Source organism: Microtus oregoni, unplaced genomic scaffold (genome assembly GCF_018167655.1).
Source record: "Microtus oregoni isolate MIOR12 unplaced genomic scaffold, Mior012 000072F_ref0000427, whole genome shotgun sequence".
NCBI classification, from domain to species: domain Eukaryota; kingdom Metazoa; phylum Chordata; class Mammalia; order Rodentia; family Cricetidae; genus Microtus; species Microtus oregoni.
The window spans coordinates 4,389,642-4,411,315 of NW_024543979.1; the positions used below are offsets into that span (position 1 = coordinate 4,389,642).

A 21,674-nucleotide genomic window follows, 5' to 3' on the forward strand; every position below is an offset into this window, starting at 1 on the left:
CAGGAAGTACCTGCCTTCAAAATGAGGATATGAGAGCTGGAGAAATATGGTTCAGTGGCTAAGGGCACGTATTGCCTCTTGCAGAATACCTCTGTTTTGTTCTTGGCATCTGTGTTAGTCAGCTCACAACCACTTGTAACTTTGGCTTCAGGGGATCTGTTACCATCTGTTGGCCTCCAAGGGCACTGAACTCATGCATGCAAACTTTAGGGCACACACACACACACACACACACACACACGAATAAATCAGAGAGGCATTGTGTCTTTTTAGTATTGCTTTATTTTCCCTTCTCCATTGGACCCAGGTTTTGAAGACATTTCTTTCCTAAGCATTGTCTTGTATTGAAACAGTACTGTTTTCTTGCTCTCCACTAAGCTCCATGGCACTGCCAGCCACACTTGCCTGCCAGGCAATGATAGCACCTATGAGCATCAGCTCCAAAGGAGTCCAAAGCAGTTCTTCCCAGCTTTCCCGGCAGGTACGTGGACGGATTCTCTTTGAAGTTGGGGAGAGCTCCCCAGCCCTTGCTAGCGTCCTTTATCAGCCCAGTCTTAAGGTGTATAAACATCAGGTTGTGTTGTCCTGGAGACTGGCCTCTCCTGAAGCTCCCCAGGGTACAGGGACGTCCAGCTGCGCAACCACTCCAGAGTTTACCCCATTATCTAATCTCCAGATTATCATTAGTCTTTCTACCCCAGGGAGCAGACTTTCTCTTTATCCCATCCCCTTGTGAGCTGACGTCTGTGTGGGCTGGGAGCTTGTGTTAGGTGGAGGGGCATGGAGCAGGACTCTCAGCTGCCTTCTTAGAAGAACTAGTTTAATGGATTTTGTGTGATGGTTGTGGGGCCTACATCTGTAGAAGAGGTGAGTGAGAATGCCCTCAAAAAGAATACTGCAGCCGGGTGGTGGTGGTGCACGCCTTTAGTTCCAGCACTGAAGCCCGAGCAGGGCATCTCTGAGTTCAAGGACAGCCTGGTGAATTGAGTGATTTCCAGAACAGCCAGGGCTGTCATTGGATTCAGCCCCAAGCAAACAAGGAAAGAAACACACTCCCCACATCTGTTTAATCTCCACCGTTCCTGTTGATAAAATATTCTGATGAGAACAATTTCAGGGAGAAAGGGGCTTCTTTTTTTAAGATTTATTTTTATTTCTCATGCATAGGTATTTTGCCTGCCTGTTTGTCTGCACCACCTTCATCCCTTATACCCTCAGGGGCCAGAAGAGGGTGTCAGGCGACTTCTGACAGTTCCAGACAGTTGTTAGCCCCCATGTGGGTGCTGGGTATTGAGCTCTGGTCCCTTGGCAGAGCAGCCAGTGTTCTTAAGCACCACATCTTGCAGCCCTGGAGAGAACGGGCTCCTTCCGGCTCATGGTTGAAGGGTGCATTCACCACAGTGTGAATCACGGCAGCATGAGCTGGAAGCAGCTGGTCACACCACAGTTCCCTTTCTCATGCCCAGTCCAGGATCCCGGTCAGGAAATGCGCCATCCACAGTGTGTGGTCTTCCTACCTCAGCTGGGTCCAGGCACTCCCAGAGGCCCTTTCCCAGGCGACTCCAGATCCTGTCAAATTGACCATCATTGACCTCTTAACCCCAGGCCTCTGCTTTCCTTGTCCTAAAAGGTATCTGGTGGTTGATCAATGTCTGTTGGAGCAGTAAGGGACAAAGGGAAGGGACAAAGAGGAAAGGAAGTCCTTGTGTTGTGGGCCATTCCAACTAACCCTTGCCTGGTTGCCCGGTTGAACCCGAAGTGCTTAGGGCTCTTCCCAGCTTTGGCTGATTTCTCTGCTGGCTCTTCTCTCCCCCTCATCTTCATCTGTCTCTGTAAAGGTTTTTTCTCCTGCATTCTGCCTACTTGCTCTTGTGTACTTGTCTTACTTATGTGAAAACACAGGAAGCCCAAACTTCTTTTAGTGGTGACTGTTAAGAAAAACACAGGACCTGGCAATGTTTAGTTTTTTGGTTTTCAGTGTCTCCATGATCCGCTAGTGGGAAACACCCCCTGATTTCTCTGCCCCCTACAGAGTTGTTCAGAGTGGAAGTGATGAATTGACATCCACTCCTTCTTTCCTCATCTTTCCGGTTGAGAACGTGTGGGTTTCTTCTGTGGGGAAGCTGCTCTTTGGAAACCCAAGGCACAGCTACGGTAGTGTGGTCTGCGCATCTGTCATGGGGACTTTCATGATACGTCTGTGACTTTACAATCCTTTCTTCCCGCACACCCAGGATCCAGACTCAGACTCCAGAGAAAGGAGTCTTTTCAGTTTGCTATCACTGTAGTTCATTTATGTGACTGTTACTGTTGTCTTGGTGTGCCGCAGTGCTCCGCGGAGGCTGCACTGTGGAGCTCTCTCTCTTACCCTTTCCTTATTCAGGCAGTTGGACTCAACAGTGCCAGAGCAAAGGCTCTTTGCCCTTTACTCTTCGAACTGTCTCCAGAAGAATTTACAGAAGATTCCAGGTGGTTATTATCTACTGCCACTATTGTGAAGTATTCACCGGAGAAGACTACTCAGACGTGGGCTGAATTAGGGCAGTTTTGAGTACACTGGGTGTTCGGGGTCCCAGTGTAGCATGGGACCTTTCTCAGGGTGAGCTTTTAAGCACAAAAGCTATCTCCTGGGTTGACATACTTCAGTTAACAAGAAGAGTTAGCCAGAAACAGAACTACAGAGGCTAAAAAGGAAGGTTAGAGATTTTCCCAGAAATATGGTTTTTGTTTCCTTTTCTATGAGTGGTGCTGCCTGCTGTCTGCATGCTGAGTCTTACAGCCTGAATGGTACGTTCACCATGGAGTTGACTGTGCTAAGGTCTGGGGCCTGTGACACTACCACCTTTGAGACAGGGTGTCTTACCTCTCTTTAAGGAATGGACAGACTGATAGACATAGGGTGGTTGATAGGTTCCCCTGTACTGTCAATCATAAAGAAGGCCTGAGAAACTCCATTGCAGTGTGAACATGATACCTGAGTGGAAGAATCAATGAATCAATTGGAGTTTACCTCGTCGGAGTGCACCAATGCTGATTACTCAGTTTAAAAGCATTAGCTGACGAGGGCTTATGTGGGAAGTCCTTTGTAACCCTTTTATACAGAAATAGTTTTATTGCATTAATTTAGGACTTGGACTCACAGAGATCTGCCTGCCTTTGTCTCCAGAGCAGGCGGTGGGGGGGGGGGGGATTAAAGGGTATGCTCCCAAGTAGGTTTTGGTGTCTCATGCCTTTAATCCCAGCACTCAGGAGGCAGGGGCAGGTGGATCTCTGTGAGTCTGAAGCCAGCCTGGTGTACAAGAGCTAGTTCCAGGACAAGCTCCAAAGCTATAGAAAAACCACTACCACCAACACCACCAACACCACCAGCACCAAAAACAGGAAGAAGAAAGAAAGAAAGAAAGAAAGAAAGAAAGAAAGAAAAGAAAGAGAGAGAGAAAGGCATGTTTATGGTGGCACAGTCTGTTATCTATGAAGTTGTTGAGGTCAAAGTCACCCTGGACCACATAGGGAGAACTTCTTTAAAAACTGTGTAGGCAGGGCATGGTGGCACAGGCCTTTAGTCCCAGCACTCTGGGAGGTCAGCCTGGTCTACATAATGCATTCCGGTGTATTCCAGAGCTACATAAAAGAGAGACCCTGTCTAAAACCAAACCAACCAACCAGACAAACAAAAAACCACCAACAAATAAGTAAATCGTAAAGAGGAGCTATGTTTGTAGGCTTTCTGAACGCAGTAAGGGAGACAAGGACGAGTGAGGCGAAAGGCAGAGCTGAAGAAAGGAAGTTTTGGTTTGAGTTCCACTTCTAGAATGGTGTGCATTTCCAGGCTCTCCTTCTCGCCAGTCAACGAGAAGCCAGTGCAGCTGGTTGTCCCTCCTTTCCCCTCCTCCAGAATGCCTGGGAGGCAAGGCGGGAGGGCTGCCAAAGGCCTGCTACCTGGAAGTTTCTGATCAGGAGCCCTGCAGGAATACTTGTTGCGTTCCTGGACTGAGACTCAGCCGCCCTCTGCAGAGATCGGTTCCTTGGAAGTGGTACTGTTCTTAATCCTGGAGCAAGCACCGTTGAAGATCGATTCGGGATGGATTAGAGGCTTGCTTTTCTCCATCCACCGGAGAAGGCAAGCCGGAAGGAGAGTGAGCAAGAAGAACTTGTAACAGAGAAGGCATTTGGGGTTAGGAGGAGGGGCATTGGGAAATTAGAGACCTGGAAATAGATTTCTTTAAACCCTACTTTGTCGTCACACAAGTACTCCCCAAGTCATGCCAGTTTGCAGGTCTAGTGAAAGAGCTGAGAGGTGCATGGAGCCAGGGCTGTTTCCCCTGTGTCTCAGGTCCGCAGGCAAGGCATCTTTAACCCCCTCCATTTGCCTCTCCTCCCTTTTCCTCTGTCTGTTTTGATTTTCTCTTTCTTTCTTTCTTTCTTTCTTTTTTTTTTTTTTTTTTAGAAACTGGAACACTTCTTTTGGCACAGTGATTTTTGACCACATCCTCTTCAACTACAACACACCGAAGAAGTGGCATGTCTTGAGGAGAGTTGGCTGATATCTGGGCTTATAACACTCACATGACTGTTGTGCTGTAAATGTATACATTGAAGTATTTTAGAGAGATGGATAAGGCAACTTGCTTTAGAAATATATATATATATATATATATATACACATACATATGCATACATACATGCTGGGTGTAGTGGTACAGTCCCAGAGTCCCAATACTGTGGAGACAGAGGCAAGGAGATCGTAAGTTCCAGGCCAGCCTGGTCTACATAGCAAGTACTTTGGGATGTTTTAAATATGCATCTAAAAGACCCTATTTGTGTGCTTTATCAATAGACAGTGGAGTATTTCAGTGGCTCTGAATTCCCTCTCCTCCCCTTCCTCCCCTCCCATCCTTCCTCTTACCTCTCCTCTCTTCCCTTGTTTTCCTCTACCTGTTCTAGCTTTGTGGGACAAGGTCTCCTGTGGTCTAGGACTCTCTGTGTGGGTGCATTGTTCAGTATCCTTCTGTTTCAGTGAGCGATGGCTTACCTGCTTTTCATTTTTGGACTAATTCAGTTGAGTTGTTGATTATATTTAAGATACAACGGCTGGGGCTACAGCTAGATGGCTTGCCTGACACCTACAAGCCCTGGCCTTGATGACGGATTGCATCTATGGTGTGCAGTTAGCATTACACTCGTGAAAGAGTTATTTTCAAAGCTCATTAATTTAAAGAGCTAATGAAAAGGTCCTCCTGGCACTCAGGAGGCACAGTGATTGCCCCACTCACCTTGTAAAGTTTGCCCTCTTTGCTAACTTGAGCACCCTGGGCCCCGTGGGAGTAATGGATTCAGGAAATGCAGAAATAGAAAGTTGTTCCTTTGTTGGGCGGGTGATGCACTTTGCTGCCCCAAAGTAGCTTTCTATCATTTAAGAGAAACTCTACTGGATAATAAGACATCTCTACATTTTAAATTTTTAATGAGTCAATTATTAATTGGGGCAGAATCTTATACAGAGTTGTGGCTGGCTTGGAACTTGCTACATAAACCAGGCTGGTCTCTAAGTGATCCGCCTGCCTCTGCCTCCGAGTGCTGGAACTAGAGATGAGCTCCATTCATGCCAGCTGGACTTCAGCAGTCTTGGTTTTTCTCAGGTGTTTCCAAGATGAATCCCAGAGAAACTGTGAGCCGCCTCAAGGCGTGCCAGAGGTTGTAGTCTTGGGTCTAACTTTATCAGAAAACCGAAGAATTCTCAAAGCCTCACGAGTGGGTTTTGTTCACACTTTGATTTCCCAGTTAGACCCTGGGTCCCACCCAAGGGTGGTTTTTAAAGCAGTGGACAATATCGTGCACACACCCTTCATGCGCTGGGAAGACTTCTGGACTTCTAGCTCATTTGAATCTCTTACCACTGGTGAGACCCACTTCCACTTTAGATGATTCTAATTTTCATTATGAACCACTCAGAAGCCAGAGACTATCAGGTCTACCTTATATCCTATTTCCTCTTCTCTGGGGAAATATTTGCTGTAATTTTTTTGTTGCCATAGTTAAGCTGTCTCACTTGAGAAGAGTGCAGTCACTTGTTTATTTTGTGGTGTGGGGATCAAACACAGGGTCATTTTTGCACGTTGGGAAAAGTTCTGCTAAGACGCATACCCAACCTGAAAAGAAATTTGTTTTAATGGAGTCTCACTGTGTAACCGTGGCTGGCCGGGAACATGCTGCTCTGGCTGCCTCTGCCTGCCGAGTACTGGATTAAAAGTGCGTGCCTCTGGTCCAGCCTAGACTGTCCCTCCCACATCTTGCTACATTTTTACTCCTTTTCTTTTAGAACAAACCCATAAAAGATACAACAGGAGCACTGATCCCTTGTAGATGGGAAGGTATTTAAATGCTGGTTTTCAGCAGGCAGACCTTGTTTTTAATTTTAATACTAATGACATTTATAGCCTGTTCCAAATGGGGATTTTTGAATAAATGATAGTTTTAGTTTTATGCCTGAGATTATTTTGTTTACAGAATAAGTGACCACAGTTGGCATATAAGTCCCTTATAAAATGATTTAGCACTTGCATATAACGTATGCACATTCCCTGATTTACACAGACAAGGATATGTCTGTCTGGATCTTTATTTCATGAGCTGTCTCTGCGTAGTCCAAGTGAGTCTTGAAATTTTGATCCTCCTGTCTCAGCCTCCAAAGTAGCCGAGCTTCTTGGTGTGAACCACTGCATTCTGAGGAAGTTATTTCCTAACATCTTTCTCAGGCTTTCAAGAGGATGGCTCACCTGCTCATGTATGATTGCTCTCTTTTATTTATTTATTTTTTTATGTGTAAGGGAGTTTTTGCCTGCATCTATGTCTGTGTAGCGTGTGTGTGATGCCTGCAGAGACCAGAAGAGAGCTTCGGATCCCTTGGGACTGGACTTACAGTTAAGAACTGGGATGCGATGCTGGAAACTGAACATGGGTTCTCTGGAAGAGCAGCCGAGCCATCTCTCCAGCCCCTCATGCATGATCTCGTACCATCATGCATCGCCATTTGGGGCCTATGGCTTTCTAAGTCATGCAGGTCTCTTGAATCATTCGCTGAGCCATGATGTGTCAGCAACACCTTCTGAGTATGGGAAACTGTCTTGCTTATGGTGGCATTTATTTATTTTATTTATTTTTTATTTTTATTTATATGGTGGCATTTATAAAGTTTCCCCAAGTGCTTGGAAGTGTAAACTTTATCTTTTGCAATGAACACCTGCAGTTGTTTCCCTCAGAGACAAACTTGCTGGGTGCCACTCAGAAGTCTGAATTGTTCTTTCAAGGAAACACGGCAGTCGGTGTTCAGGGTGCAGCTAGCTCACGTGGACAAGTTCATCTACTCTGTCCCCCCCCAGCTCAGAATAGTGCTTCTTGTGTGCGTACTTTCCATTTGTCACAAAAAAGAGAACCCTGACTCACTGCTTCAGACTGCCTCCTCAGACCTGAGCTCCTGGCTCTGTCTTATAGTCCTCTCTCCTCCCTGCCAATCACGTCCGTCTCCAACTCCCTAGTGCTGGGATTAAAGGCTTGTGAGCCCACGTGCTGGGATCACCTTCGTGTGAGCTGTTTCTCCCAGAGTCGACCTCACGCTGCCCAGGGTGGCCTTGAACTAACAGATCAACGCCTCTGGCGTCCCGGAGATTCAAGGCGCGTGCCACCACTCCCAGGCCTCTAGTGACTTAGCTCTGCACTCTGCCTGCGTAGTCTTGTGTTGTTCCGAAAGTGGTTCTGACCTCTGAGCGGGGACTCCAGGGAGTCCAGAGAGATCTTGCATAGTAATCTTGGTGCCGGGCCTTTTAGTCTTTAGGAACTGGACAGTCAGTGACCTGAGCAATATATCCGAAGAACCCGGAGTGCACCGGGTAGGAAGGACCGTTCAGTATCGCTCTAAGGGTTTCCCGCGCCTTCAGCTAGCTAGTCCTGGGCGCAGCCCATCATAGTTCTTAGCCGCTTCCCAGGCAAGGCTTGGTGCCTTTTCTGATGTCAGAGTTGGACGCAATTTCGATTGTACTTTCGAGCGTTTATTGACTCGTTTTGCATCATGGTTTTTGTTTTGGGAGGGAAGCAATTCTTTTTAATTTACTAGGGGACTTCCCCGAATGGTTGTTTTCTGGGTAATCCGCATGCTGCCCCAAGAGGGAAGTCGCTGTGTAAACACTTGTCTCTGAGTACCAAACTTAAAACTGAAAGCAAAGTTAAAGCAGTATTGCTTGCGGATCTCTGATGTTTCCGACGGCAAGTTCTGCAGTGTCAGCGGCCAGAACCAGAGAGGGCGGAGTTGGGCTGCCGGCTCCCCGCACAACCCCGCGGCTCCTGGACGCCGAGGTCCCAGCCGGAGCGCAGGGGCCTCCGGAGCGCGCGCTTGCACGGCGGGACTGAAGGCTGAGCGGGCCCAGCGCGCTGCCCTTAAAAGGAGGCGGGCCGTACCACCGCCGCGCCTGCGGGAGGGGGGTCCCGGCGAGCTCGGGCACCTCGAGGGTAGCCGAGGGCCGTGCGCTTTGCCCTCGTAGTGCGAGCCAACTGAGAGCGGGGAGCCCGCGGCGGGCGGCGGGGACGCGCCCGGTGGTCTAGAAGTGCCCCGAGAGTGCCCCGGGGCGGTGGGCAGCGCCGGTCCCAGGGCTCGAGCGAGGTGCGGTTCGCCCGGCGGCCCCCGGTGCCCGGATGTCCGTCAGGCTCGGCGCGAGCCGTGGCTCCGGGGGGCGGAGGCGGCGCTGAAGTCGCGGAGCTGAGGACGCAGCGGCCGGGAGCTGAGCGTCCGCGCGCCTCGGGCGTCCGCTGAGCAGTGTCGCGGAGGACTGCGGTCGATGGAGAGCGCGGCGCGGGCGGAGGGGCCCGCGCGAGGGCTCTGATGGACACGGGACGCCGGACTGTGTGAGCCGAGCCATGGCAGCCCGCTCCAGGTGAGGCTGGCGCGGGGGGCTTCCTTCCCGGGCCGGTGAGCGGCCTCGGGGGGCCAGAGCTGGGGCGACGCCGGTGGGGGTGCCGGTGCGGGGACCGCAGGAAGCCGCTGGCTCACTGCTGTCTCATTCCCCGAGTGTCAGGCAGAAAACAGCGCCTGCACCGGGTGCAGAGGGACCGCCCGAAAAGTTAAGGTTAAAGTTAAAGCTCCGGCTTCTGCCCTAAAGTGCTGTTATTTTTCGGCAAGTGAAGTTGGTTTCAGTCGCGGGAGATTGGGTTTTCACCTGTGCACTCTTTGGCTCTTTCCTCGTTGCTCCATTGATGTCTTCAAAGGAAACTTGGAATTACACTTAATGGAAAATAGAATTCGCCCCGGAGAGGGTGGGGGAGGATTTGCCTGGTGAGTAATGAAGATTTTCCTGCTAGAATGTAGGATTCCACATAAAACGGCAGTGCCTGAGTGGATCTGCTGAGTAGGCAGAGGCCGGAATGCGCTCGGTTGGTGAAGGGGAGCGTGGCTAATGATCCGCAGTCGCTGTCAGAGGAGAACTGTGCACCGCAAGGACCCAGAGCCCTGCCTTTCCCAGGGTTTTCAGGTCTCGAAAGGAGCCTTTCAAAACGTGACCGCGCACCCGTGATTGCCTAAGATTCAAACTGTTGAATGCAATTGCATTTCCGTCGTGACGGCAATTGGTGGTCAGGGAAGAGGGGTGGGGGGGTGGGGGGTGTACCATTTTAAAACTTTTTCCAGAAAGCAGTGTGGCTGCAGAGGTTTACAGTTCAGAGGCTCAGTCTTTAGTGTCATACTTGATGAAGGATGGTGACCTGAAGGTGGACATGGAAGCTGAGCTGAACTAATTTTTAGGTCTCAGATCATGGAGAGCAGTAGATGCGTAAAACGTCAGAGATCGGGTAGATATGACTTGAATTTTCCTAAGAGATAAAAAACTTTCTAGGAGGGGACGAACTCTAAATAGAAAACCCCCTGAGTGGTGCCTACTTTAAAAACAAATGTAATCTTCGCCACTCAGCTTACCTCTACCTCCATTTTATTGCATGTTCGAAGGAAAAGGTTCCTAGCTGGGCAAAGGGGTAGGGACAGAAGTCTCAGCTATGAAAACCTTCTGCTAAATGCTAAGTTAAAAATGTTTGTTTGCGTGGAATATGTCCCCAAGCCCCTGCATTCCCAGCCCTGACTGAGCTCATGGCACAAACAGAAAGCATGGATTTCCACAACGGCGTCAAGCCTCTCACAGTTACCGCTCGTTTGAAATTAAGAACTGGGCAGTGGCGGCGCACGCCTTTAATCCCAGCACTCAGGAGGCAGAAGCAGGCGGATCTCTGTGAGTTAGCCAGCCTGATCTACAAAGCGAGTTCCAGGACAGCTGGGGCAACACAGAAAAATCTTGTCTCCAAAAACAACAGGAAAGAAACTAAGAATTGTTTATCTTCTTTGCTATTACTCCATTACTTTGTAGGATACGTTTTGACAAATACTCTCCTACATAATTTGTTTCCTTTGTGTTCTTATGTAACCCATCGTGTAGTAAAAAGCTATCCTAAGTGCCATTATTCTTCAGACTGCCTTAAGAGCCCATGGCACAAAACCTGAGGTGAAGGTACTGCTATCAAATAGTTAGCACTGGCAGAGCAAGGGGCTTTGAACCCAGGTTCCATTGTTCCAATGCCTGAGCCCTTAGACTAACGTCAGACATAAAATGAGATAAAAGATAAATTGGATACTGTGTGTGTATCAGGCTCAGCATTGAGCTGCTGTAATTGGATTACCTCTCTGGTCACCTAAATAGATAAGTTTATTATCTACACTTGGTAGTTAAGGAAACTGAGGCCCAATCAGGGTGTTTGTTGCCCAAGTTCACACAGGTGGAACATGCCTGACCCGAGTTGGCCTGAGTAGCTGCTAGCTACAGTGTAGCACTTCCTGGCTGGCTGTTGCTTCCTTAGCTGTACCTCGCTTGAAGAGTGGGTAATTTTACTTCTGCTAAGATTGCTCTGCTGCAAGATAATCTAAGCTGTCAGTGTTGCTGCTCAGCACATTAGCAAATGAAATAGGAGGTCCTTATATTACTTCTGGTCCATACCTGGCCTGGCCACATGCTCTGGAATCAGAGACAAAAAATGACAAGGGGCCATTGTCTGTTGTTTTCTTAGCCTGCACGCCGAGAGTGGATGCCATATTGTAAATATCTCTTCAGTTACACCATGAATGTAGTCTGTGTGATAGAGTAGATAATCTTTGAGACTCAAAGAGGATACATGACAGGGATTCATGATTTTTGGATTCCATCAAGTTTCTGTGGGAGTGCTAAGGGGAATGGAAGCACTCTCTGTGACGTAAGGTCATGAGCACATGCCACATAGATGCTTTACTTTTTTGCCTGAGTGACAGTTAATGTGGCCTGTCAGGCTTAGAGATACACAGCTCACTGTTCAACTATGGTGGTTAAGAACGCTTGCTCTTGCAGGGAACCCAAGCTGTTCCCAACACCCAGGACATCTCACAACTGTCTATAACTCCAGTTCCAGATCCAGCGCCCCTTCTGGCCTCCTTGGGCATCAGGCAGTCACTTAGCACACACACATACATATAGGCACAAACACTCACACACAGTCAAAAATCTAAAATCCCAACAAATCTGCCACAGGCAGTTTCATTGCACATAGACATGGTTGTGGGCAGTGAAAATGGCTGTAGGAACCAGCCACTCCTGACCAGTGTGAACGGGGCTGTGTGGGGCTGTGCATCCCTTCTCCGTGGCTCCTCAAGGCAGGGAGGGCGCTACTGTCTCTTTCGGGGTTCCTGTTTCAGTTGTGAATGATGGCTAGTTATTTCTGGGCTCACAAGCAGCTCTAAAACCAAGATTATATACTTTTCTTCCTACGAAGTCCTGAAAGTAGGGTATTAATTTTTGTTTGGCTTTGGTGGTAGCTAGTTCCCGTTCCCTCCCTCCTTCCCTCTCTTCAGCTGTGTTCTGACTGTCCTGGAACTCACTTTGGTGAACAAGCTGGCCTTGAACTCATGATCCACTCCTTGTCTCGGGTTCAAAGGCAGGCGCCTCTGTGTTTGGTGGTAGTAGATTTCTTAGGGATGAAAGACATTTGTTAACTACTACTTGAAAAAGAAAATTTGGGAGTTAGTCAGAGCAGGGCATATGGTATGTCCCAGGCCAGTGTGGGCTGTCTCTGGAACTTGTAAACATAACACACCCTGAACCTACTTCCTTGAGAGAACTGGTAGAAGCTTGATTTCTTTCGTATCAAACGGTTATAGAGTCTCTTCTGTGTGGAGACTGTTCTTTATGGAATTATAGAAATTAGTAAACTCGACAGCATTGGCCCTTATCCTATGTAGGGTGCTTGCTTCATGCTGAGGAACAATGTTGATTGCTAGAATGAAAAGGTATGTGTCAGAATCTCCAGCAACCTCCCCACCCCATTCTTCATTGAAATAGTCCATGGATTCTAGAATGAAATACATACATATCTTCTATCATCAGGTGTAAAATCCTTCTTGTACTGGGCTTGATCATAGACTATAATCCCAGCACCTGGGAACTAGAGGCAATGACAGCTGCAAGTTCAGGACCAGCCAGGACAGTCCTTTGTGCCGTGACAGTCACCCTGGCCCACGCCTACAATGGTGAAGGGTGTCTGGTTGGCATGGGGGAGTTGAACTTATTTGTGAGAATTGCTTCTGGTGTTAAAAGCCTCTGGGCACTGCAAAAGGAGACTAGGGCTAGCCACTCTATCTTACAGTTTTCCTTTGGAACGTTGACCTGTCAGTGCTGAGGAAGCCCCCAAAGTCTATAACAATGTAAAATCAGGTTTTTCCCAAGCTCAACACCAAGCTGTTTTTTAGTGGTTCTCTCTGATTCTAGGAGGAGAAACTGTTCTGTTGTGGGAAGTACTGCCTTCAAACTGGTACAGAACCGGTTTGGCCCCACCCTGTGCCTCCACCACCCACTGGGGAGCTACTGATTGCCTGGAAGGAAGAAAACCCAGAATGCAAAGTAGCCACGACTAAACAGAATAATTTTTGAGAGAGGAAGAGATTTGGAGGGGAGGATGTGTGCCAGTCCTTGACCCTTGGCTGGCCCCCCACCGTACCCTATGGTACCTTTTCACACAGTGCCTGTGACAGAGGAGACACACACAGGTCTTCAGGGGTTACTTTCTAGTTCAGCGAGCTTCCTGACTCACTGTCTAGTTCTTTCCCAGATGAAGACTGCAAGAGCCATGAGTCATTCTTTCTTAAAGTCAGCTGGCTTTGTGGGGATGTTGTTTGACAGAATGAATGGAAATGATCTCTTCAGAGCTCTGGGTGGTTCTACGGCTTAGGATGAGCTGTTGCATTGCTGGATGGACCTGGCTCATGAGAATGAGATTCGTGAATGCTGTTCAACAGTTGTTAAAATCGAGCACGTTCGGGAGTGAGGGGGGAACAGTCTCCATCATGGATGCGAGGTGACAGGACATCATTTCTCTGTCTTATTCCAGCTGATGTGGCACGAAAAGCTGTAGTTTAGCTCTGAAGTTTTGTATAACTCAACTGCCTTTACATATAAATCTTTTTTTTTTTTTCGGTTTTTAGGCGTCTCAAATTCTCCATTTGTTTTGCAGGACTCACAAATAGGTGCATTTCAATTGAGAACGTGAGATGTCTTGGAAATACAGTTTGTGCCCCTAGGAAGTGGCATTTGCTGGTCCAGCCCCATGACTGCCTAAGCTGGAGTAGAATTTCTCTGCAGGTGCAGGTGCCGCTCTCTGGCCGAAGAGCTTCAGTGCTCAGCTGGGTTTACGTGAAGATTAGCTTTCTTTAGTCCTGAGTGCTGACTTCTGGGTGTCAACAGAGAGTGTGGAGGCTCCTTCCCGGGTGCACTTTCCTCTCCTATCTCTGAGAGTTAAAGCTTAACCCAATGGCTTAGCTGGTGGACACGGGACCCCGAAAGCCTCCGTCTCCACTAAAAGTCTCTTTTCTTGTGTTGATTTATTAGCTTTGCTTTTAATTTAACTGGCTTAAATGCCTGTAGGAGTCTCAGGGCTGAAATTTGATGTTAGATTTAAAGCATTAGCAGGGAAGCCTTGGTAGTGACATTATCTTGTACAAAGGAGCAGAAGTAAACAAAGGGAGAAATATTTTTTTGACACTTAAACGGTGTTTACTTTAGAATTAGACCTTATCTTTTTAAAGGACACCCACAGTTTGGTCACAACTGAAAACTACCAAGAACAGTCTCTCCACTTTGTGACTCACAGAAGTGGTGTGTGGCGCGCTGATGGCTGTGGGGTCCTTTCAGAGGAGCCTGCGGAGCAGTGACTGGTTGCCGTTCTTCAGACACTCGCTGCTGCTTATTCTGTCCCGAGGATCTTGTCTTTCAGTATTGCTTGCTTCTGAATTGGCGCCTGAACACCTGAAGTCAAGGAATGTTTTAGGGAATCTGTGAGTACTCATCCTTGGCTGAACACAAGAATCACCAAGGTACTTAGACCAGTGTGGCTTCCCTTCCCCCAGAGCTGCTGATTGGTCAAGTCCTGGGTGGAGCCAGGGTGCAGCCTTGCTGGCCCCGAGGCCAGGGGCCCACACATCATCTCTGTGAACTGCTTAGCGAGACAGGAAGAAGTCATGCAAGTGCAATGTGGTTAAATTTTTATTTAAGGCACAACTCAGGTATTCACTTTCTCTCCTGCTAACACAGAACGGAACAGCAGAAAGTGTAGGCGAACTCCCTCCTTCCATGTTCATATTGTACTCAGTCGCTGAGATGCTAAGGGTTGATGGATGGCTTTTTACGCTCTACATGTGAAGGAAAGGTGCCGGCAGGGACAGTGGTTGACCATGGGGCACCTGACAAGGTCTGCCGCTTCCCAAGGAACTCGTTCAGTTGCCCCTGTTGGCCTTCTTCCTGTATCACTTATACCACTTAGCCACTCTCTCATCCACTCCCTGCACACTGGTGCCCTGGTGAAGAAGTCACACAGCTGGAACTTGCTGGTGAGTGAGTAGGCACTGACACGGAGGTGAAAGCCTCTTGTGTTTGTTGAGCAAAAGCATTGTCTTGGTGTCCTGGTGTCAGCTCCGATAGTGGGACCACGACTGGGAAGTCAGTGTTCTACAGCACATGTCACTTCCTGTGGCAGCATTCAGGAAGCTCTGGAGGCGGCACTGCCACTTCTCAGTCCGCGGAGCCCTCCTTCAGGGGCTCCTCTGTCAGACGCAGAGGTCGGTGAAATATGGAGCACACTCGAGGGTGCCGTGCGGCGTCATTGAAGTTTGATTTGCTGCATGTGTTTTTGCGGCCTCGACAGACCACAGTCACCACGTGACATCCATCCTGAGTAGTGTGTCTGGGTTGTTTGTTAAAGCTACACCTTCCCCTTACCCCCCTCGTGGTCACTTAAAAATGCAGGTGTATCTGATTCGTCGTGGAGGTAAATGTATGGCAAAATGCTGTAACATTAGCCAGCCAGTTCTCATAGAGCAAGGGAAATCGACAGCTTGTAGAGAATATTTATTTTTAGTCCTTTCACCGACTAAGGTATTTCTAAGTAGCAAGCCCATTCTTAGTTTTGGAGTTATCAAACCATTGATTAAGGAGAGTCCACAGTATTCTAATTAAGTTTTTTAATTTTTTCCCCCCGAAATGAGAAATTCATCTCACTGAGACAATATGCTGGATTTTAGATAGTTTTAAAGTTGGCTTATAAAACAATACATGTAGACTTAGAGTTAACTCAAGCTGTAATACTGCATATTGTCCTCCAGTAACTCGGAGTCACCATTACTCAGGGATTGTTTTCCTTTCGTCTTTCACTGCCCGTGTCTTCCATCCCTTCAGTCTCCGTTGAGACGTGGGCCTCGTCCTCATTAACTCCATCAAAAAACTATGTGCCCAAACTTCTGGAGGCAGACACAGGTGGATCTCTGTGAGTTCAAGGCCAGCCTGGTTTACAAAGCAAATTCCAGGATGGTCAGGGCTACGTGGAGAAACCTGTCTGGAAAACCTAAGAAAACATAAAGACTACACATTTCTAGAAATGCCTTCCATATTCTCATTGTAGCCAGCATGCTGGCCTCAGGATGAAGTGAGACTCTTCAGGCTCATGTCTTTGAGTTTAATCTGTAGTTCTTAAATTTCTGGAACTTTCCATGTCCCGTGTAAAGCTTGATTTCTTCTGAGGCTGCCCGTACTCCCTGATGTGGCTGAAATGGTGGCTTTCCCTGCTCAGCCTCCTCCGGCGTGCTAGCAAAGCTTCACCACCAGACTGTTCTGCCCTGCACGCTCTTAAAGCGTGCTCTGGGTGGTGACCGGTCAGCAGCGCTCTTGGCTGTGAGCGCCATTGCCCCTCTTCTGTTTCCTGTGTTACACCCCAGCCTGTGATTGTTCTATCCTGGTGAACAACATGGCTTCATCTGTGACATCCCTCAGTTATACAGCACAATTAATTTATATCCCCTCTCATCCAGCTTTGATCTTGTGTGTCTGGGGTTTGGCCTGCATGTGTATCTTTGCACTCCATGTGTGTAGTGCCTACAGAGGTCAGAGAGAGGGCATCGGACCCCCTGGGATTGAAGTTACAGATGGTTGTGAGCCGCCATGTATGTCTTTAGAGTAGCAGCTAGGGTTTTTAACCGCCCAGTCATCTCTCTATCCTTCATTGATTTTTGTATTTTAATTACCTTACTAAGTGATATAACATTGGCCGTAAGTAGGTTTCTGAAGATTTTATTTATTTATATTATTATTTTTTTTTTGAGACAGGGTTTCTCTGTTTCAAAACAGCTCTGATTGTCCTGAAACTCACTGCTCAGGCTGGCCTTGAGCTCAGAGGGGTCTGTCTACCTCTGTCTCCTGAGGATTAAAGGCTTATTTGTTTGTTTGTTTGTTTAGTGAAGGGCAAGTTTTATGTTGTTTGTTTTTTGTTTCTTGTTTTTTTTTTTTTTTTCAAGAAAGGGTTTCTTTATGTAGCTCTGACTGTCCTGGAACTCATTCATAACTCGCTCTGTAAACCAGGCTGGCCTCGAACTCTCAGAGATCTGACTTCTTCTGTCTTCTGAGTGCTGGGATTAAAGGCAGTTGCCACCACAGCCCCACAAAGGGCAAGTTTTAAAGTTATATTTATATACAGAAAACTAAGCATTGTATATTTAGCTTACTTTAGTGCTGAGTTCTTTGACCTTTGATTTTTCCAGTTTGGCAAGTGAGCCAGATTTTGGAGCCAGGATATTGGCTCCCATGATGGTCACAGATCTGATCTACCCTTTGAACTGGCCCTGATGGCTTCCACCACCTTTGTCTTTGGCCACTTGTCTTCTCAGTTAACAGTCGTGAAGGCAATGGTGGTGCACATCTTCCTGTGGGCCAGCCTGGCCTTCCCATTGATGATGACTCCCTCCATCTTGTGAGACAGGGCGGCTGGAAGATCATCAGCTTAGATCACCACAAGCTGAGCCTTCTTCTCTCTTAGTAGGACCCCCTTTGCCAGCAGTTTTCCTATCAGCCCGGCCAGCAGCCTTTGCTGCTCTCTGCTGCCTGCTCCAGTGGGCGCTGTTTGATGCTGGGACCTGGGTGAACTGGCTAATGGTGGGAGGTACTTATACATCTACATCTAGAAGGTCTCCCTTTGCCATGGCAGCTGGATGTAGCGGAGCCATTTGATGAAGCCTGCCAGGTCTCTTTGGGCTGGATGTCTCGTCCGATACCAAAATTCTCAAAGAAAGACTCACCAGTTTTTTGGCTTCCTGTTTCTTTATAGCAGGGGCTGGGGCCAGGGCCACTGCCACCTTCTTCCCTTGACTGTTTTTTCTTTCTTCAGCATCTCGCTCTCTGGAGGAGAAAATGGGTTTTTGAAGATCACCCACCCTACCCCATTCCCCAAGCGAGATCTCCATGTCAATCACAGATAATCCTAGTTTCCAGACCCAGCAGCTATTATCCTCCTTTCTGTCTTGGTAAAATTACCTTTTCTGGGCATTTTAACATACATGGATTCGTAAACGGAATGTTGTGGTTTCTTGGGTCCAGTTTTTTTCACTCCTATAATTTTTGAGGTTCTTTCATGGTCCCGTCTGTGTCGTTCTGTTGCATGCACTATTGGATAGTTGCGGTGTGGGTTGGGGTGAACAGGTTATTTGCAGTTTTTTGCACTATTATAAAATTTCCTTGCAAGTTTTTGTGAGCATGTTTTTCTTTTTCTTTGTTGTGTACTTAGAGGTGGAGTTTATGGGCTCTGTGATCGCTTCATGCTTATTTTTAGATTTTACTGTGTGCACGCGCATGTGTGTGCGCACACTATGGTGTGAGGGGAGCTTAGGGAGCTGGATCTTTAGCCTCCGTATGGATTCTAGAGATTGAACTTAGGGTGCTAGGCTTGCTCAGCATCTTATCTTCATCCTGTAAACCATCTTACAACCCATGGTTAATTTTTTTCCCAGGAAATTGCCAAGTTGGTATTCTAATTATTTGTTCATTCTAGCCTAAATTTAGCAGATCTAATTTTAGTTAACTGTTTGGAAGTTATTTGCCATCTTTATAGTTGTGAGGGCTGTGAAAGGAATGACTATAAGTTGTGACCAATTTTGTATTTGATTGTTAGAAAATGAATTATTTTTAATTTATGTGGTTTAAGACAACAGCTCCCTGATGTAGAGCTTGCCTGCGTGCCTTCTTCCCTCCTCCCTCCCTTAAAGACATGGTCTCTCTCTAACCCTGGCCTTACCATGCTTTTCCTTTACCTGTGTGCAGGGCACTAAATTGACTAAGGTGGGCAGCCCTTCTTCCCTCTGAGGTCAGATATGAGCCAACGAAAGAGCAAATAAAACATGCAAACTGTGGCCAGCGCTGCTGCCCAAAATTAGGTCTTAGGCGACCCCTGTGAAATGGCAAATCCTCAAAGGGGTCATGGCCCACAGGGCGAGAACCGCGGGGTTAGATAGCCAGGTCACTTAGCCTGGCCACTAAGTACCAAAGCTTAGAGCTAACCTCCTGCCCCTGTAGAGAGCTGCTCATGGGAGTAGGCTGAAGGAGAGCCTTCACCTCTCAAAAGATCTTTTTGAGGTTTAGGTAATTTTTTTATATCACTTAAGCTTTGCCTGTGTCGGAGACTGTCGCAGAAAAGCAGGTGCGTGTTGTCCAGTAGCTTTTTCTCAGGGTTCTGTGGTCACGAGACCGCTGCCAGGCCCACACTCAGTATCGCCTCATCTCCCTGCTCCCTCACCCTACAGCTACTTTCAAGTGAATGTGTTTAGTCCTGGACCTTTTGTTGTATATTTTTAATTTTTTTAAAATGAATGCCATCAGTTAAGGAAACTCTGTTACAGTCTGATCAATTTAAATATGACTTCAGGCAGAAGAGCACTTTAAATGTGGTTATGAGTAGCACCCATTTTACTCCAGTAAAAGTCTTGTCTTTTTTCCCCTTGACCAGGTATCCCACAGAATGACTTGTCATTTTCAAGTAGGCTGCTGCCAGCAAGCTCTCAGAAACAACCTGTCTCCCCCGTTTGCCCTCCCACCTGGCATTTTACATGGGTGCTGGGGATTTGAACTCAGATCCTGTGTTCTTACTTACTGAGCTATTTCTCCAGCCTGGGGAAAAATTATTTAAGGGTAATTTGTAATGGTGAACTTTGCACTTTGAAATGCAGGACCTGTATGAACTGATTTTTAAAAATAGGGACTTGTTGGCTAGATTGCAGATATGACAAACTAGGTAAATAGAGCTGTAGACTCCACCCCTTTCTCAAGTCCAAGCTCAGTGTGTGTGTTTGTGTGCGCTGGGGGTGGGGCTTGTTCTTTAGAGGCAGAAACCAGAAGCTGAAGAAACAGGGCATGAGCCCAGAGAGGGTTAATTTGCTGAAGTCTCACAAACACCTGATTCCCAAGTAAAAGCAAGATCGTGTGGTAGGGCTACCAGGGAATATGAAGCCAGGCTCTGTTCTGGATCATTTGTTTCCCTGGGGAGCTACACCCAGAGGCAGCGCCAAGCATGGTGATTCCCACACTCGGGAGGCTTAGGTAGGGCCTAGAGATTAAGGCCAGCCTGGGGTCCGCAGTAAGACTCTTGTCAAAAGCAAACAGAAAGACACCTTTCCCCAAACCAAGCCAGAGCAAACCTTCGAGGGCTTTAGGTCAGGACCAGTTTGCACGATGATCACAGACACCGAGAACACACGGATTCACGCGTTCCTGTTTGGCCAGCACTTATTTTACAGTTCTGGGCGGCCGCTTTTCTTTGCTTGTTTATATTCACTATAAATCTGGTAGATGTACGTTGGCTTCCACGCCTTTCCCGTTCTGATGAAGCTCGATGAACTGTAAGCTGGGTCTAGAGGGCAGCGTCAGAGGGAGAGGTGGAGGCACTCACCTGTGGCAGCCTGCGTCAGCCAGCCTCATTTTATCTCAGTGGGTTGATGTAAAACTTCCATTCAGAAAAGTTGAATGAATTCACAAGAGAAAGTCCTATTACAGATTATGACAACATTCTTACAGTGAATTCATGTCCTGGTCACTGGAGCCTACCATCACTATACTTATTTTTCATACTGTTTAAAATTATGTATGTCAGTATATATTTCCTAAATATTTTAGAATATATATCATTAAAATTCAGGGGTAAAAGCCGGGCGGAGGTGGCGTATGCCTTTAATCCCAGCACTCGGGAGGCAGAGGCAGGCGGATCTCTGAGTTCGAGGCCAGCCTGGTCTACAGGAGCTAGTTCCAAGACAGGCTCCAAAGCTACAGAGAAACCCTGTCTCGAAAAACCAATATATATACATATTCAGCGGCATAGTTTTTTCCTCCTCATAAAACATTCAAAGAGGTACAAACCTTAAAGCCGACTGGGATGTTGAGAAGGCACAGAACTATTTTAGTTCAGGTGATTAAGACATGACTAAAACTACATATTACCTATTTTTTTCCCTTGGTGTTATTTCTGTTCTTAAAAACAGTACAACGAGCATGGCATGGCCTGTAATCCCAGCACTCAGGAGGCAGAGGCAGGTTGATCCCTGTGAGTTTATGGTCCTGGGCTACAGAGTGAATTCCAGGACATTCAAGGCTACATGGAGAAACCTGTCTCGAAAAACAAACAAAACCCCCAAACAAACAAGAATTTATTAACCGTGTGGTAGGGTTTATTATTGCCAGGGCTGTGTTACTCAAACTGTGGGCAGGCAGGCCGGGGCCCCAGGGAAGGAGAGGGGATCAGTTGATGTTGTCATTCTGCATGGATTGAGCCTTTGATTTCTGAGCTCAAGGCTCGCTCTCAGAGCCTTCCCTTTGGGCCATGATGAGATAAATGTGGGAATAGCGAGATGCGTTTCCAGGCAATCTGGGAGCGGATCTCTCGATAACCTGGCCCCCAGCTGAAGCTGGGTGAGTTGTGATTTGTCAGCCAGCTTATCTGATGTTGTACCTGTCTGCTGCTCTCCGCTCTGAGCCGAATGCACACAGACGCTCCGACCGGCGGTTTCTCAGCGGCTTTACTGTCAGGGAGCAGTTGAATTTCTGACTCTGCTGGCTTGTAAGGGAAGCGGGGTCTCCCCAGTGGCATTTGAGGGTGGCCGACTTTGACGATGGGGGAGGGAAGGTGGTTTTAAGGTTGGAAGCTCACTCTAGGAGTTTGAAGGATGAGCTTGAATTTTGAGTGTTACCCACTCAGGACACAGGCCCTTTAAAGTTCCTCTGATCTAGGGTACCGACTTCTCCAGGCGTTTTTGGAGCATGAAT

The 21,674-nt window shown here is 47.6% G+C and overlaps 1 protein-coding gene across 5 annotated transcripts in view; it reads left to right on the plus strand.

Moving 5' to 3' along the window:
- The window catches only part of Aff1 (AF4/FMR2 family member 1), a 158,638-nt gene that overhangs the window by 50,536 nt on the left and 86,428 nt on the right, over positions 1-21,674 (plus strand). The window contains exon 1 of one of the 5 annotated variants that reach the window (XM_041641969.1): positions 8,464-8,924. The exons of the other annotated variants lie outside the window; for them this stretch is intronic. Within the exon in view, the coding sequence (XP_041497903.1) occupies positions 8,908-8,924 (17 nt within the window). The 5' untranslated portion in view covers positions 8,464-8,907. Of the gene's footprint in view, positions 1-8,463; positions 8,925-21,674 lie in introns of those variants that run through there. 5 annotated transcript variants of the gene reach the window in all.